This window comes from Chiloscyllium punctatum, chromosome 12, assembly GCF_047496795.1.
Source record: "Chiloscyllium punctatum isolate Juve2018m chromosome 12, sChiPun1.3, whole genome shotgun sequence".
Classification (NCBI taxonomy): Eukaryota; Metazoa; Chordata; class Chondrichthyes; order Orectolobiformes; family Hemiscylliidae; genus Chiloscyllium; species Chiloscyllium punctatum.
In genome coordinates, this window is record NC_092750.1 from 49,331,986 (window position 1) to 49,350,243 (window position 18,258).

The 18,258-nt window shown below is 39.3% G+C and overlaps 1 protein-coding gene across 21 annotated transcripts in view; it reads right to left on the reverse strand.

Moving 5' to 3' along the window:
* Positions 1 to 18,258, reverse strand: part of foxp1b (forkhead box P1b) — a 478,263-nt gene that overhangs the window by 22,091 nt on the left and 437,914 nt on the right. For 14 of the 21 annotated variants that reach the window (XM_072582560.1, XM_072582559.1, XM_072582556.1 and 11 more), the window contains 2 exons: positions 16,698 to 16,767; positions 2,238 to 2,327 (listed from right to left, as the gene is read on the reverse strand). In XM_072582560.1, coding sequence (XP_072438661.1) covers positions 2,238 to 2,327; positions 16,698 to 16,767 — 160 coding nt within the window. Of the gene's footprint in view, positions 1 to 2,237; positions 2,328 to 16,697; positions 16,768 to 18,258 lie in introns of those variants that run through there. The other 7 variants (XM_072582567.1, XM_072582571.1, XM_072582570.1 and 4 more) reach the window with 3 other exon arrangements.

Consider the following 18,258-nt stretch of genomic DNA (forward strand, 5'->3'; position numbering starts at 1 on the left):
AAACATTGAGTGGAGGTGATAGTCAATGACTGGAACTGGGATGTTGATTGTCTTAATCAAAGATCCTGATTCAGACTCTTGTTGACTTTCATTTTGGGCTGTGTGAGGAATTTCGATTATAGGTTTCTAATGCTTTGGCTTTGTCAGATATCTTCTTTCAAGCAAATGATCTGCACAACATTAACGGAACCTCTCGCCAATCTGCACATAGGTCTCTTTACAACAACTCCAATTACATAATGTCATCATTAACTTGGTGGTTTATCATAACCAGCATTGAACTCTTACATTTCACACCTCAAGTATCATGATTCATCTTCCCTCATCTTGCTTTTGGTCTACCTTGCTATTGATGTCAAACTTACGCACACTAAACCTGTCCTAGGAGCATGTTTAATTTGTAAAATGTGAAACCTGTTGCACACTGTGGGATTATTCTGCAAAAACAGAAAATTATCTCGTCTGCACTGAAGATAAACATGAACATTCCCATTTATCTCATCACCTATCAAACACATCAGCAAAGACCTTTTCACAACTGTAAGCTTCTTTCTGCAGCATCATTTGTTGCTTCTAGAAACCACAGTACTTTTGGTACCGGTGGTATTGAGCAGATAGAGATTCACCTACTTGTTAAAGCTACTGACCAAAATAAGGCATTTATTCCCTTTCACTTCAAAGAAATTGACTGCATTCCCATAGTTTTTGTCTTTTTGACCATGGAATGAAAGGAACTTTGCTTGGATGATTTCTCATTCTGAGAAACTTGACTCTACCTAGCTTTGAGCATCAAAAATAGCTTCTTGCTATGGCTTACTTATTCACTATGTGCTCTTGACGATGATGTTCTTCTGATATCTCCCTCTAAATGTTGGCAGAATAGTGACTCTTAAACCCTGCAGGATTCAGTTTATTTCTACATGTAAATGCTCCTGCAATTTCTCATTGTATTGTCCTCCATTAATTGAGGAGCAAAAATGAATCATCCTCAAAAATATTTGGGCTTGCATGATCTGTTGACATTGTATTCAACACAAACAATAACTTCACCAAACACTGGAATACTGATATTTCCAGATTCGGTGGGCTCAATGGTCTACTCCTGTTCCATTGTTCCTACGGCTAAAGAAAGTTGTGAACCTTCGATTTTCATTTTTAATCTGGGCACGTCTTTTACTGTTTTCTTTCTTGCTCCATGGCTGAATATAACCCTTTTGATATTCTTACTCAACTTCATCGATATTGATATTTTGAAAACAGTTCCACATTTCAGAAGAGGAAATACCGGATGTCTTAGAAAACATGACAGTAGATAAATCTCCAGGACCTAATCAAGGGTATCTCAGGATGTTGTAGGAAGTTAAGGAGGAAATTGTGGGGTCCCTAGCAGAAACATTTGTATCACCTATAAACTATAGGTGAAGTGTTGGAGGACAGCAAACATTATGCCATTATTGAAGAAAGGATGCAAAGATAAACCTGGGAATTATTGACCTGTGAGTCTCACATCAAAGTTGGATAAGCTGTTAGAAGTGATTCTGAAAGATAGGACTTACATACATTTGGAGAGGCAAAGAATGATTAGGGATAGTCAGCATGGATTTATGTGAGGGAACTAGTGTCTCACAAACTTGGTGGAATATTTTGAGGAAGTAACTAAGAAGATTGATGAGAGTAGAGCGGTAGACATCTTTTACTTGGACTTTAGTAAAGCCTTTGATAATGTTCCACACAATAGACTAATTAGTACAGTTAGATTACATAATATTCAGGGTGACCTTGCCAATTGCCTTTAAGATAGGAGAGAGAGGGTGGTTTTTCAGACTGGAGGCCTATAAAGAGCAGTGTTCTATAGGGACCAGTACTAGATCCATTTTTGTTTGCAAATTATATAAATGATTTGGATGAGAATATAGGTTAGTAAATTTGAGGATGACAGCAAAACAGGAGACATAATGGACAGTGAAGAAGATTATCTTTGATTACAAAGAGATCTTGAATAATTGGGTTAATTGACTGAAGAGTGGCAGATGGAGGTTAACGTGAATAAATGCATGGTATTGCATTTTGGTAAAACAAACAAGGGGAGGACTTATACAATTAATTGTAAGGCATTGGGTAGTGTTGTAGAACTGAGAGACCCAGGGGCTGAGATACATAATTATTTAGAAATTTGTGTCGCACGTAAACAGGGTGGTTAAGAGGGCATTTAGCATGCTTGCCTTCATTGCACAGACCTTTGAGTATAGGAGTTGGGACGTCATGTTGAGGTTGTACAGAACGTTGGTGAGGCTTCTTCTGGAGTACTGTGTGCAGTTCTGGTCACCCTGTTATAAGAAGGATATTATTAAACTGGAGAGGGTTCAGAAAATCTTTACCAGGATGTTGCCAGGAATGGAGTGTTTGAGTTATACAGGCTGGATCGGTCATAGAATCCCTGCAGCGTGGAAACAGGCCCTTTGGCCCAACAGGTCCACACTGAACCCTCCGTAGAGCAACCTACCCAGGCCCATTCCCTTCCCCTATTATCCTACATTCCCCCTGATTAACGCACCTAACCTACACATCTCTGAATACTATGGACAATTTACCACATCCAATTCACCTGACCTGTACATCTTTGGATTGTGGGAGGAAACTGGAGCACCCAAAGGAAACCCACGCAGACACGGGGAGGTGTGCAAACTCCACACAGACAGTCGCCAGAGCTGGAATCGAACCCAGGTCCCTGGTGCTGTGAGGCAGCAGTGCTAAACACTGAGCCACAATGCTGCCCCAAAATAGGTTGGAACTTTTTTCACTGGAGCATAGGAGATTGAGGGGTGACCTTATAGAGGATTCTAAAATCATGAGGGGCATAGAAAAGATGAGAATCAAAAGGTGGGGGAGTTCAAAACTAGAGGGCACATTTTTAAGGTGAGAGGAGAAAGATTAAAAAAGGACACTCAGGGTAGATTTTTTTTAACAACTGACTAGTGTGGGGAATGAACTGCCAGAGGAAGTGGTGGTTGCAGGTACAGTTACAACATTTAAAAGACATTTGAATAAGTACATGAACAGGAAAGGTTTGGAAGTATTTGGGCCAAACGTATGCAGGTGGAATTAGCTTAGTTTGGGAACATGGTTGGTGTGGTCAGGTTGGACTGAAGGGTCTGTGTCATGCTATATGACTCTTTGACTCTATAACTTGTCCTTCCACATTTATCAAATGTACATTCAAGAATGTTTTAACTCCACAAATAACTTTAGATTTATCATTACCGTAACCTGATGCATAACTGAAAACTAGGCATTACTGGTTCTTCTACCCCGCATGATGCTTGCATATCTCCGGCCTTCCCATACACATGGTAGCCTGACCGGAAATGTGGAGAAAGTGAGGACTGAGATGCTGGAGATTAGAGTTGAAAATTGTCGTGCTGGAAAAGCACACCAGGCCAGGCAGAAAATGTGGACATATTAATTGTTGATGGTTACAATAGGAAAGCTAGCAATTACATTTTGGGCTTGGAAAATCTGAACTTGGCCGTCATGGCTTTGATCCCCCTCAAATCTGGTGGAGTTCACGATGATTTGTAACTCTTGCTCTCTCTTCCATTTTCATAGTTATGGTCTCAAAGACCTTTCATGTCAATTTACTGCTTTTGCTAAAAAGCTTGACATGGATTTAATTGCTCTCTAGGCATCAATGATTGATTTCTACATTTCATAATATGCAGTGACGAGAGTTCCTTTACTCGAGAATGTACCATTGAACTTAGCAACTGCCTCCTTTTACAAAATGCAGTCTCAATGAACTCTTGATCTTTGACATGCTCCAATGGGAGTTCAGAATTTCATTTGCTTCACTACTTTGCATCAATGGCATCTTTGACACCATTAGTTAATAACATACAGCAAAGGGATATGGCCCCATCATAGTGTAGAAAACATTTACTTTAACCTCATCTCCAATTTTACTTACCTTCAATTAAATATGTAACCATGGTTTGTAATTACATCAGTTTCCCTTTAAGTTGGATTCTCTGATTGCTCTTACACAAGTCTGTCATTTTTTCCCCAATTTCAAACCATGCTAATCCACTAGATGCCTGAATAAGATGTGCATAGGAAGTAATCTTTCAGATTGCTCAAACTTACTCAAGAATCAATGGTGACGGTGGCATCTTCCCAGGCACTGACTGACATGGGCATTATTGAGAAAGCTGGGGAAATTGTGGAAGACAGCCAGCAAGAATGTTTTTGATGTTGATAGCAAAAATTCCAATTTTCCAATCAACTGTTGAACACTGAGACAAGATTTTCCCTAGTGAGCAGTGACAGACCTATTTGCATTTGTGAACTTCCCATTATTACCTGACCTTGCCTTAATATGCCTCTTCCATCCGCTGGATTGAAACTAGATGGTGACAATTCCCAACAAGCAAGTCAGAATGGTTACTCAGCCTTGCCTCTTGCTCTTCCACCTCCATCATGGACACCAACATCTCAGGATAGTGTCCATGGGCAGCGACCACATGGACCCATTGACCACAGACATGTGCCAGCCTCGCCACACCATCACAGCAGATCTCCAATCTGCATGCATTTTCATTCTGTACTTCACTTCTGTGCTGCACTTTGGAGCACACTGGCACCTTTAATTGTAATGCTACTGGCAGGACTCATTACATGCAAGGATAGGCACCCAACTAATGGATTTGACCAGTGCTGTTTGCTTGCTTTTTTAAAGCTCACTCACTTTGTACCTGCTTCGATGCTCACCAGATCTCTGTTTTGCCTTGCCTTTTTGCACTTTGTCCCCTCAGACAGAGGTCAAAGGCTGACAGTACTTCTGTCTTGCCTTGCTTTACAGAAGCAGACACAAAGCCAAACAGCTCATCATGGTTATCAGCAGTGATTCATCCAGGCAGATGTATACAATTGCTGTATGGTATCATACTAATGTTCATGCCAAACCTGCACCATGTGCTAGCAGAGAACAAGGCAAGCACAATGCCTGGACATCAAACAAATGTGCATGTCTTAAAGGCTAAAGAGAATAGTCCTCAGTTAAGAGGGGTTGTCATTGATTGGGGGTTCTGGTACAGTAATCCAAAACACATTGTTCAATTTCACTCCAAGGGCTTAGACACAGTCACTCATCTGCTTGGATAGTTAGGTTTGAGGAAGGTGATGTATCACTACAGTCTGAGGTTAAGTGAATTGGCCATGCTAAGGTGCCCATAATGTTCAGGGATGTATACGTTACGTACATTAGTCAGGGAAAATGTAGAGTAATAGGGTAGGGGAATGGGTGTGGATGGGATACTCTTCGGAGGGTCAGTGTGAACTTGTTGGGCCAAATGACCTGTTTCTACATTGTAGGTATTCTATGAATAAATGGAGGGTGACAACAGCGCAATAAGCAGCATGAGCTTCTGTGGGAGGGACAATTATCAACAAATCACAAGCACTATGACCTTCACAGCATAACGGTGGCTATAAGTAAATCAGAGGCTCAGGTCTCAAGGTGTCATGGCAAGAGCTGAAGACATAATTCAAAGTGTTGTAGGTGGAAATGTGTGGAGGAAAACTAGTGAGTTTGCTAGGGAGTACCAGCAAGAAAGGAACTTTGAGATCGTTTGATGGTCAGAGGCTGATCCCGAGACTCTCTCAATTATGAGGCACCAGCATTGCATACCATGCTCATGTGACTGGTAATGGCGCACTGGAAATGGAAAATGATAGCCACCACACTCATACTGGATGGTACCAAAGTTCATTAACCAGGTACTTACTCAGCATAGGGTGAAGTCATCATTAATCATAGTACTAGCATGTGAAATGCACACTGCCCAATTGAGTGGGGTACAAATGGTGGTCACAAGCAATTGTGAGCATGTCTCTGGTCAATGAAGACTGAAGATTGTATTCTCTGAAGCACATGTAACCGCACATGACCTTAAAAGAGACATTTGTGGAGCAAAATTCACAATGATAACGTGAGATCTCATAGGCTGCACATGGTCACATAACAGATTCCTTCTCACCTTGATCTGTAGGTATTCACCATCATGCCTTCACATGCTATAACGTCTTTCCTCAGATGATTTGGGCTGGAAGGAAGTCTCAGCACTCATCCATCAACTACAGTCTCTTTGTAACATGACACCTGCATTTATTCAGAATAAAAGGTCCACTAAGGGCCATTCCTTGTTGAAGTGCTCCATGTGGTTGATGCTAAACTATCATTTGAGAATAATGAGTGCTGATTGCTGTTTTAACTAAGCAGTTGTTCTGTTTCTTCCAATCCTACACAACTTCATTGGAAACATGACCACTGCATCCAGCCTCAGCAGAGGTTATTGCTGCTGTTGCTGACATTCTACAAAGTCACAGAGAGATGGAGGAGAAACAGATAAGCCAGCAAACCAAAGGCCAACAGTAAACTCTAGCAGATACTAGATAGCCTCCACATGAAGACTTCACATCTGAAGATCCTCTCAGGATGCAGACAAAGTTTAGAAAGGCCATAGTCTATCAGCCTTGATGCTATTTCCTGCAGATGAATGAGATGCAGTGTTGTCACAGACAGACGACATCCTAGCACACTATCACAGAACTGTGCCAAGTGCTGGAGCAGGACCTGCAATATAAAGGGTTGGGGATGGGGGCATCAGGGTATTGGCAATCAAGGTGACAGCTGCACTAAATCTTTACATAATCAGCTCCCTCTGAGAACCCATTAAGACCTGAGTGGGATCTTGAAATCCTTAACCCACAAATGTGACCAGGCTGATAGTGATGTGAATTGCACCAGAATACACTACTTCATCTCATTTCCCGATTGATGGATTCAGTGCTTTGCCAACATGGGGAATTCCCCCAGATGCAAAGCCTGATAAACTCTGTGTTACCTTGAGAGGGATCTACAAATAACACAGCTGAGTTCATCCAGTGAAAAGGATTCCATTCTGTCCATGTGCGATGCACCTGTGATCATCAGCACCACATCTTAGAAATGTGCATCATGTACTTGGGAGCTGCTATGATGCTGAAAATTTGAAAACTCTTATGATCTTGCTTCACTTCAAGGACAGGACGCATGCAAGGACCAACTGGGAGATAGGGGTTGTACTCAGTGACCAAGGCTGATGAGACTACATCACAACTTCCTGACCGAGACCACAGGTAGATGCAAAGCAACCTATCCTTTGACTAGGGCATTGATGGAGCAGGCAATTAGCCTCCCAAGCTGAGATTCTGATTAGCCTAGTATGGTCTGCCCTGCACAACAGGGGCAGGACATGAGTGGATGCGATGGATGCTGAAGAGTGGGGCAGCAGCAGCAGTCTTCCAAGGAGGGGAATGAGGACATTGGGCAGGAGGGGCATCACCTTCAGTATGATACATCAGTTCAATATCAAGTGCAATAGCCTGACAGGATTTAACTGCCATCCAGCTCCAGTATCTGAGAGCTGGATGCATTGATCACTGATCAACTTACAACAAATTCACAGTCACAGTCAAAGGGCAGTCAATTGCTGTTACCAGAGACAAACAGTTTCTGTGTGTTTGGTTTTTTTTGTTCTATTTTGTAGTTGCTGAATGGGAAGTGAGCATTATGAACCACTGGAAGACTTTTCTGCATGTTACGATCTCATACTAACCATGCAGAAGATGCTCATTGGACATTGGGGAATGAGTAGATCTGAGTGAAATAGGGTCGAAAGGTAGGATGAGGCCAACGTAAACTGTGTGGCTTGGTTCTTAAATTACAACAGATGTACAAATGTGCACATGTAAGCGCAACTGAGTGTCAGCATGCCATTTCTGTGCCCGAGAAGCATTGGTTTGTAGTTTCTCTCGGTCTATGAGCACTGTGAAGTGGAACTCTGGACTGCGAACGCTTGATTGGGTACATGGCTGAGGTCCAAAGATGACGGCAGTACCACAGGTCCCCAGATATCCTTGCAGTGGTGAGTGCTGGCTTTTATGCCTTGTTTCAGAATATAGTGGGCTGGGCACCATATGGCCATGATGCAGAAGTAATGAGGGAAGCTTAAGGAGACAGCGTGAGAAAACATTCTAGGCACCACAGAGGTAAAGCCACCACAAAACTTCGCAAAATTGACACTTGGCCAAATTTGGAATAAATTCATCATGAAGGGCAGCACAGTGGCTCAGTGGTTAGTGCTGCTGCCTCACAGCACCAGGTAGCTGAGTTCGATTCCAGACTTGGGTGACAGCCTGTGTAGAGTTTGCACATTCTCCCTGTGTCTGCTTTGGTTTGCTCTTTCCTCCCGCAGCCCAAAGATGTGAGGGTTAGATACATTGGCCGTGCTATAGCTTCCAAGATTTGTGCCGGCTAGCTGGATTCGCCATGGGAAACGCAGGGTTACAGGGACAGGATAGGGAGGTGGGTCTGGGTGGGATGCTTTCCAGAGAGTTGGTGTGGAATTGGTGGGCTAAGTGGCCTGCTTTCACATGGTAGGAATTCTAAGAGTTAGAAAGAATTGTCAACATTCTTCATTCCTTAACTTTTGCAAATGAAATGCAGACGAAAGTTCCATCCTATCTCATCACCATCTTTCTCTTGCAAATTACACTGATTAGGATTAGTTCAGTAATGGCAGCCTGCGTCAACTTTATGCATACCTCCCTACCAGAGAGGGCAATGTATCAAAATGCACAGATCTTGCACTATGTTACACTGCCAGATTTTCCATTATGCCCATTCTGCAAAGTGGGCTTCATAACCTTGCTGTTCAGTCATTCCTCAACAGCTTTCACACTCTACCACTGGATTCATGATCATCTCGTCATTTTTACCAGTAAAGTGGCTCGTTAGCTGCTTGAAAAGCGTTAATGGATCATTATTGTAGGTGCTTTGTGATTGACTGCTATTTTTGCTGTACTGCTAACTAAATTATATTTCATAAAACTGCTCTTTTAAAAATTGGCACATCTCCCATTTCAACAATGGATCATATAAAAACTACTTGAAATTCAAAGATTATTAAAATGAGAACACTGCAGTGTATTCGGGTTTATTCTCTTTTCTTTAAAACTGCAGAGAAAAATAAACGCATGGAATTATAGTTTTCTCTTTTGTTAAAAAAAGATTTATGCCCTTCTCACTGCTACTTATGGCTATTTGTATTTTGGAAAAGCACAAGTAGCTGGACTAAAAGTGTCCAATTTTATTGAACACAACTTTTGTTAATGTGAGCAAAAATGCATAACCTACAATACACTTTTAAATAATGAACCTTTAGCAATTATAAAGTAACTAGTAACTTACTGAACTGGTATGACGAGTAAAATATCCTCTGAATATCTTTAGACAGAGGTGGGTAGATTCTTGGTAAACAAGGGGTGAAAGAATATTGAGGGCAAGTGAGAATGTGGAGCAAAGGTTATAATCAGATCATTCAAGATCTTATTAAATGCTGGAGCACGCTGAAGAAGCCAAATGGCCAAATTTGCATGTTCTTGTATAAATAAAGTGTACAGTCGGTTGTGGTATCGCGGGTGAGGGTTTGTAGCCTCTTCTTGACTATGTTTCAAAAGCGTGGAATTTCAAACAGACCTGTTGGACTATAACTTGATGCTGTGCGACTTCTGACCTTATCAATCCCAATCCAACAGTCGTACCTCACATGCGTACTAGCCTGAATTTGTGTAGCCCAACCTGGCATTGATAATTCTAGCATGTAGCCTTCCCCGGAACACAAATCATAAAGCCCCTCTCAACAGAATACAATTCAGAACACAAGATGAAGCAAATTATAGGATGAATTACAGAAAATCCAGAACACTTGATCACAATTTTTTTAAAACATTGCTGAGCACATTCTTCAAACTTCTTCTTCCCCTATGATGTTCAACATGCACTTGTTAACTACAAGTATGTAACACAACTTCTAAGTTATAGTAGGGCAGTACCAAATGTGCTACAGAATATTACAATGTAGAGAATACATGCCTTTATACAAAATACTGAGTGTATCTGACAGCAGATCTGCACAACCTAAAAAAATCAGGCATGAATATAGCTGTGAAGCATCAACACAACACACATATGGAAATAGAGATAGATGTTTATAAACGTCATATGCAAGAAATGTAAGGTATTCATCTCAAGAAATGTTCACAAGGATGTAGCAAGAAAGATTGTACAAATGCAAATCACAGGCTTATGTAAATCACATAATATTAAACAGTATGGCAAACAAATATCCTGCAGGAAGAAACTCCAAAAGGACAAATCACCCTATTATCTGAATTTACACTGCTTGTCTATCAAAAGCAAAACTTACAAGAGACTGTCAGGCACAGACTATAACACATAGTGATGTCTATCAACAACAAAAAGAATCACACTAAACAGAAGAAAGGAAAAGCAGATTTACTATGTGAAGCTACAAATATGGGACGACTGTTGACACCACCTAACACTTGTCACATTATCTCTGATATATCATGTAAATTATATCAATGTGTCAATATATACAGATGGTATGTAACAAGTTTTTAAAAAATTGGAAATACACTGCTCAAATTGGCATGAATTTCTCTCTTCATAGAAATATATTTTCCTTGGTTTATTAATACTAGTGAAAAAGTTGACATGTTCCCTTACTTTATTATTCATGGCAACACTCTTTTGATGATCTTTCTTGAATGTCTGGGATGGAAGCATTTTTGCTTCTAAACTCAGATTACAGAGGCTGACCTAGTACAAGCATATATGAAGAAATGTAAAGTTCACAATTTCCAACTGTCCCCACAAAAAAAAATATGACTGCCAGTGGATAGAATGGACACTGGGAAAGCCCAAGTCAAAAACGAACTCAATAGTGTTTAATGGGACTGTTTTCTAATGAGTGCAAGTATATAAACTGTCCAGATTATCTTCATAAAAATGGCAGAGATATTGTCTGGACTATTTATCTAGCCACCTGCTGTTGAGCACCTGATATATTAACTGCAGTAATACAGCCTGACACACAGGGTGTCTCTTAATAATATTGAGCCTACTGCTATGAAACTTCAGGGTTCAGAGAGACAGTTACAGCAAATGTAAACTCACATGGATCACAGATCACTGTGAAGAAAGGATTCAGTGACAACACAGTTGGTCTCCAGCAGTTAGAAAAGAAAGAGAAGCTGAACCATTTGGCTCGGTGAGCCTGTCTGGCCATTTAGTAAGATCCTGATTGATCGGATTATGGCCTCAACTCCACATTGCTGCCTATCCTTCATAATACAGAACCTCAAGGTTATCACACAGGTGTCAAGTCAGAAAATAAGAGCTAACAGTGATTCCAGCAAAGGAGACTGATACAAGTGTGTGTTAGTTAAAAGGTACAAACCTTAGGTATCTCTTAAAGCTGGCCATCTGGTTAGCCAACAGTGTTATTCATTTAGCCAGAGAGACACATGACAAGGGGTCATATCAACAAGCAACACAACACACACCAAATAAAATTTGTTAAACACAATACTAAAGATAACATGAAATGAATTCACTCTTTAGATCTTGCAGATAATTTTCCTCTATCGTACAGAAAGTAAGTCAACTGTTCAAAGGCAAACCCAAGGCTGCATAAGTAGCTCCATGTAACAGATTCAGAAATGTGGTGACTGTGTAGAGATTCAAAGACAACAGTCTCACAACAACAAGTTTTCTGGAGGAACGGTGTAATCAGCAATTCACACAACTATGCCCCTAACTAGAATGGGAATTTGTCTGATTGCAATTGTGTGCCATAATATTTCTTGTGTTCAAATTTATTCAATTAGTTCTTTGTGAGGCATTTTTCAATGGCAACATTATCTATTATGAAACTTATCACTGTCAGTTTGTATGCTATTACTGTTTTTGGCAAAACTGGTGTTCCCAGGTTTATCCAATTTTTTTTCTTTCATGGGATATGGGCATCGCTAGCATTTATTGCCATTCGTGATTATCCAGCGGGCAGTTAGGAGTCAACCACATTAGGTGTGGGTCTGGATTCACATGTAAGCTAGACCAGGTAAGGATGATAGATTTCCTTCCGTAAAAGACATTAGTGAACTAGATGAGTTTTTCCTGACAATTGGCATTAGATTGATTGCCATCATCAGACACTTAATTCCAGATTTTTAAATTGAATTCAAACTTGGGGCCCCAGAACATTACCTGGGTCTCTGGATTAACAGTCCAGTGATAGTACCACCATGCCATTGTCTCCCTGGCAACATATTTGTTTTTCTGGGATATGAGGGATGTAAGAGCTGTGCAGAGGTATCAGTGACTATGCCACAATGTTAAATGCATTTTTATAAAGTGCTTTAGATGCTTTACAACCTCAAGAATGAAATTACTAGGTGTATTTTCAAAGCACCAGGCATTAAGGCATTTTTTTCTATGGGTTGCACATTTTTTGAAAATAGGTAAAAGTCTTTCCCATTTAGGAACATGATAGAATGGATGTAAAAGTGGCTACACGTACACAATCAATGCACTTCACTTTGCGAAGGCCCTAATTAGTGGGCGGCACAGTGGTTAGTACTGCTGTCTCACAGCGTCAGAGACCCAGGTTCAATTCCCGCCTCAGGCGACTCTGTGTGAAGTTTGCGCATTCTCCCCATGTCTGCGTGGGTTTCCTCCGGGTGCTCAGGTTTCCTCCCACAATCCAAAAATGTGCAGGTTAGGTGCATTGGCCATGCTAAATTGCCTGTAGTGTTAGGTGAAGGGGAATGGGTCTGGGTGGGTTGCGCTTTGGTGGGTCTGTGTGGACTTGTTGGGCCGAAGGACATGTTTCCACACTGTAAGTAATCTAATCTAATCTAGTAACACATTAGCTAACTGTGCTTGTGATACTCAAGTTTATTAAAATAGCCATGCACCAATATAGGGTTTAAGTTTTTGCATTAATGAAGTGCCTGAATGAGAAAGATGGGTGAGATATCCTATAGATGTTCTTAAAAGAGGCTTTGGAAAGTTTTCTTCAGTCAGATAGCAATTCTCAGACAGTCTCACAACTGAACCGGATTGCAATAACCATTAGTTCATTGTAATGTCTAGTAGCTAATTGCATTGCTATTGTACCTAATATGTCCTTTTCTCTCCGTGCCTGGTGGTAACCCACAGAGATACTCAGCAATGGTGGCTTCTTGAGTTGCAGATCGAAAACTCCGTCTCCTTCATGAAGACAGTATTTTGAAAGAGAGTAATGCCTGCGAGGAATATTTTTCACATTGTTCAAATGTACAGATTTTTCATTAATAGGCATTAATGAGTAATAATTTAACTTTCCTCTCATATTTTATAAAGTTTCGTGAATTTATTTTTGGATTGGTAGTCTACACTTTTTGTTAGAATCACAAATCAGAAATAAAAGCCCATAGCAAAATAAAATATTACTTTTGATGTGGGAGGTATCCATTATGTTTGAATTACCTATTAAAACTTGTCTTCACTGATAAAGAGTGAGGTTAGGAACTAGCTAGTCACCTATAGATAAGGAAATATGTCACATATGAATCAATATCTCTTTGGGAAATTGCAGAGAAAATACTTCAAAAATATATAGCTTATCTCAAACATAAATCTGACTGTCATATACATAAACTAAGGATTTAGAAACTGATTTTTGAGACTTAATGCCATTAACATTTGCAAAATATGATTACAGAAAGTCTAAACAGAGATGACAGACTTCCCTGTAAATTGAATGGCTGCATCTTATCACTGTAGTCCTCTATCATGGTGTTTAAAGACAATTAAGCAACTGGCTCCTTTCAACTGAACTGAAGAAAAAGTACCCCTTGTTCCAGCCCAGCCTTCACTTGCCACAAATTTGTAGCTTCAAATTACTGATGTGTTTCTGCCGAAAACATAAGAAGCAGTTTAAGGTTATTGTCTGCAGCTTATTACTGTAATAGATTAAGGCCAAGAATGGTAGATAAACTAATCACCTCCATAAGAAATGTCAAGCGATTGCCTTTTCTTTAAACATTTATATACATGATCTACAGCCCCACTAAGGTCAAGGTTCAGAGCACAGTGCATTTCGCATAAATTATTTTCAGTCCTTAAGACTGAAAACTCAACATTTTATTCTTCCTACAATAGTTACTCTTTTATAATCCAAAGTTGGCACCAGCTAACTGCAATTTGGAAATTTAGCTCCACCTAATCTTTGAGGTGAATTTCACCAGAATTTCTCTCCATCATTTGCCTAATTCCAGCAGAAGATTGAAATGATCGCATTCCCAGCAAAAATTAATCAACTAAAACTTTGAAATTTTCCATTTCTTAGTTTTGGTTGCAACACTCATAAGTGAGTACCAACACGAAAGTCAGATTAATTTGCCCTTAAGTTCCAGTTCTACTCAATAAAAGGTAACATTAACTGTCTCTCCCTCTCTGCAGAGACTTTCAGACCAGCTGAGTATTTCCAACACTTTCCTGCTTAGATTTCAGATGGCCAGCATCTGCATTATTTCACTCTAGTATCATCTTGATTAATGGTCACACTCCATTTTGAATGTACCTGCACAATATGCAGAGGTTATGTTATGCACAACAAATCAATAAATGTCACAGTGCTCAGGATGTCAAGATTCAGATTGATCCCCTAATGCGATCAGTTCAACATTCTCCATATCATGGCTTCAGTACAAACTGACAAAATGGTCAAGTAAGGTTTTTTTTAGACACAAGTCCTTCCTTCACTTTCACAACCATTGACCGTTTAGTATGAAAGGATGAACGGTCTTGTTCTCATGCAATGAACCTGGGCTTGCATTTTCTTTTGGATCTATATACAGATAAATCTGTCTTTTTCACTGGCTTCAAACTGATTTATAATAATAGGCTATACACACATTTAAGGGCCAATTCTAGAAATGTCTCATCTTGAATTGAATTTTGCCTGTCAGGCAGATATGTGCCAGCCAACATGAAGAGGCAGAAATTAGGAACTTATCATGTATGCAAATATGATCTGAAACATGGCCTATTGCTTTTTGGAAAATCTAAATCCAGTTTCAATGTGGTACTTTGTGGTCAGCAACCCATTTTTATTACTGAGTATTTTCTTTTTCAACAGTTTCAACTTGTATGCCTATTAAATATGCATATTTTATTGAGTGTTTTAAACCACATAACTATTTTACTATTTGCATCAGTGGGACAGCACCCAATTGTAGATATATTTGCACTTTGGCAATATAGCAAGTATGTTAAATGCTACGATTATCCATGGGTTAAATATCAAGATGACATGCATGCAGGTTGGTGATTGCTAACAGCTTTATTTTATGCCTCTACGGCTCATATATATAAAAAGCTACGAAACTGCTTGCAATTTTTAATATCTTCTGCAAGATAAAACAAGCTTTAAAGCTGTTTCATATGTCTCCAGAGATTGCAAGCTGACAGTATTTACTATTGTTCTTCAAGGCATCTATTAACATTTTTTCTCATTTTTCTGATGTGAGAGGTCAACACATGCTTTGGTAATCAAAACACCAAAGAATCATTCTGTACATTTCTGATGGCATTTGTAGTCAAAAGTGATGCTTACCCAAATGTATGTAACTGACTATAACACACATGTTTAGAGGCAGCAGCAGTGTTTGAATTTCAAAAGTTTATTTTGGAAACCCAACAGATGAGTCACACAACCATGTGGCATTGTCATGCCTGCCAGTGGGAAAGAATGCTGTGGATATGTGTGCTGTGCAACACAGGATGAAATGTGTAAGCAAACTAAGGATTGTCCTTTGGGCTGTACAAATTACAGATTCATAGGCTAAGGGCATTAATGCATCAGCACTCCAAACTGAAAGCTAGTCAGATCTACTCGAGCCCCCAGCTCACTCGTGGCCCCAATGCAGTTGTGACAGCTGCAAGATTGTAACACTTAGAAAACAGTACAATAATAAACGCTTCTTTACAAATATTAGCAGTTTGGCTAATCCTTTAAAATTGCAACAAAAAGTTACCACTTGAAATGCTCCTTTGCTTGCTTTCTTATATCATTTGCCTTAGTTGGGTTGTTAGCATTTAGCCTTGTACAATGGTGATGTGTTCCAATATAGAGGAAGGAACATGTAGCAGGTCATGAACTGTCCCTACTGCAATTGCACCTCATGTCACAAATGATCACTACTGTGAAGAAGATACATTACCTATAGCCAAAAGTGGCTGAATCAATCACAGTGGTGGAAGAAAAAGATGTAAGTGCAAAAATTCCTAAATGAAACTGTCTGATTTTAGAAACTACAAACTATGTTAATGATAACAGAGACTGAGCAGAATTCAAGCTGTCTTTGTGTTTCCTCCATAGCACCAGTAACAATAGGGGGTCATGTGACACTGCATCCCATCATTGAGTCATTAATAGTTGTGCTGGAGTAATTACACTTATGGTTCTTTTCCCTCTAGCAAATTTCTGAAATAAGATGGTGGAAATTATGATACCACTGATAAATATTAATAAGTGAACTTTTAATTTTTGCCACAATATTCAAAATGTGAAACAACCAGCTAATTCTCTAGTGGCTTACAACACATTTGCCCTGGGGCTTATTGCTTTATACACTTAAAAAGTTTTAAAGAAATTAAATTTTAATATCTAATTAGTGAAAGATTCAATGTGGAGCAAAGGCTATGGGTACTGTGGACTTTACAGACTGAAGGCATTTGTTGATCTTACCTGTAAAGCAGCATTAAGAGGTGATCCATATGCAAGGCTGGTCTGTATATTTTTTATAATAGAAGGGTTGCTGTGTATAAGGAAACAAAAAGGTTAGTAATATTCACAATTCATTTTGGATAAGTAACTGATGTACTGTAGGTATTAGTGTATTAGGTTCCATTCTTCTAACAGAGAAAAAATACTTTTATAATGGCCTCAAAATTGAAAGAAGCTCTTTAACTGACACTGCCAATTTTTTAACCAATTAATTTGAATTTAAAGTTACCGTAATGGTTGTGGTTCCATTTAAAGCACAATTTATATTTAAAAAAAGCTTTTAAATATCTTTTAAACTAAACTGCAAACTATATTTATTTATTAACTTATTTGGATATCATTCAGCAAATGGATTCGTCTCTGTAGATCTTTGATGTAGACAGAGAACAAAAACATAATCCTATTTAATCTCTATATAATTTGATTCAAAGTAATGTGCCAGGAGTAAAGTGGCATTCTATCCAAATGCATACAATTCAAAGTAAAAGTAGCTGCTTATGTAATGTTAGCAAGAATTCCTGCTGATATTGTTCAAAGATATGACTCACAGAAACAATGTACAGTTTCTAGATTTTGCAACTATTCAGAAAAAAAAGTTTGGAGATGAATGATTTTAGTCTTAACAGCCCGGAGTGTAAAGCTGCTGGACACCTTTTTATTGAGTGCAAAGGATACATGCTGAAGCCCATTTTATTATCTTGACCTTTTGCCAAACAAATTAATAAGATTAAGGAGAGTGTTAGATTAACCAAGCTTATAAAAGTGAAATGAGAAAAGTTACACAAAATGAGAAAGTATACTGCTAGATACAGGTATTAAGCAGGTAAAGTTTTGCAAGATGACTGGCAGAAAATAAATGCAATATGAATAGTAGATAAATGCTAGAATTGGGATGTTAAGATTAAGATTGTGTGGAATTGGGTAGGCTAGTTTATTGTAATACTATCCATCATCATTGCTTCATTAGAAGTTTGCTAAGGTGCAATGATCAAAGAAAACCTGACTTGTTTGGAGGAATGTGTGCTGATATAGATGTGAAATATATACTTTCACAATGCACAAATTAATTTTCCATGACATTACTCATGATCAGTTCGGAAAAATGCTGGTTTTTTAAAATTTCAGGTATTTTATATCGTAGAATATCTTCAAGTGGATATTATCAGTCCTTTGTACCTGAGATAATGGCAAAGATAGATTATAAAATGGTGCGGAAGACATCAGGTAACACATCGTACACGTTCCTTTCCTGTGCTATTTCGTTAATGTGGGAAGGTCCGTAGACGTGCTACTTACTCAAAGTCCAATCGAGCCACTTTCACGGTCAGGAGAAGACTCCTTTTTGGGTACTCTATATCCAAAAGAGGTGCCATCTGGGGTCAAGGGCTGCTCCACATCACTGGCACTGAGTGCTATCATCAGCTCCATTTTATCATTTATGAATCTTTGAATGACAGCCAATGTGTCCTCAACCGGCAGCTGCAGCCCAGCTCTGGCCACCCGTGTTGCCGAGTTTCCAGCC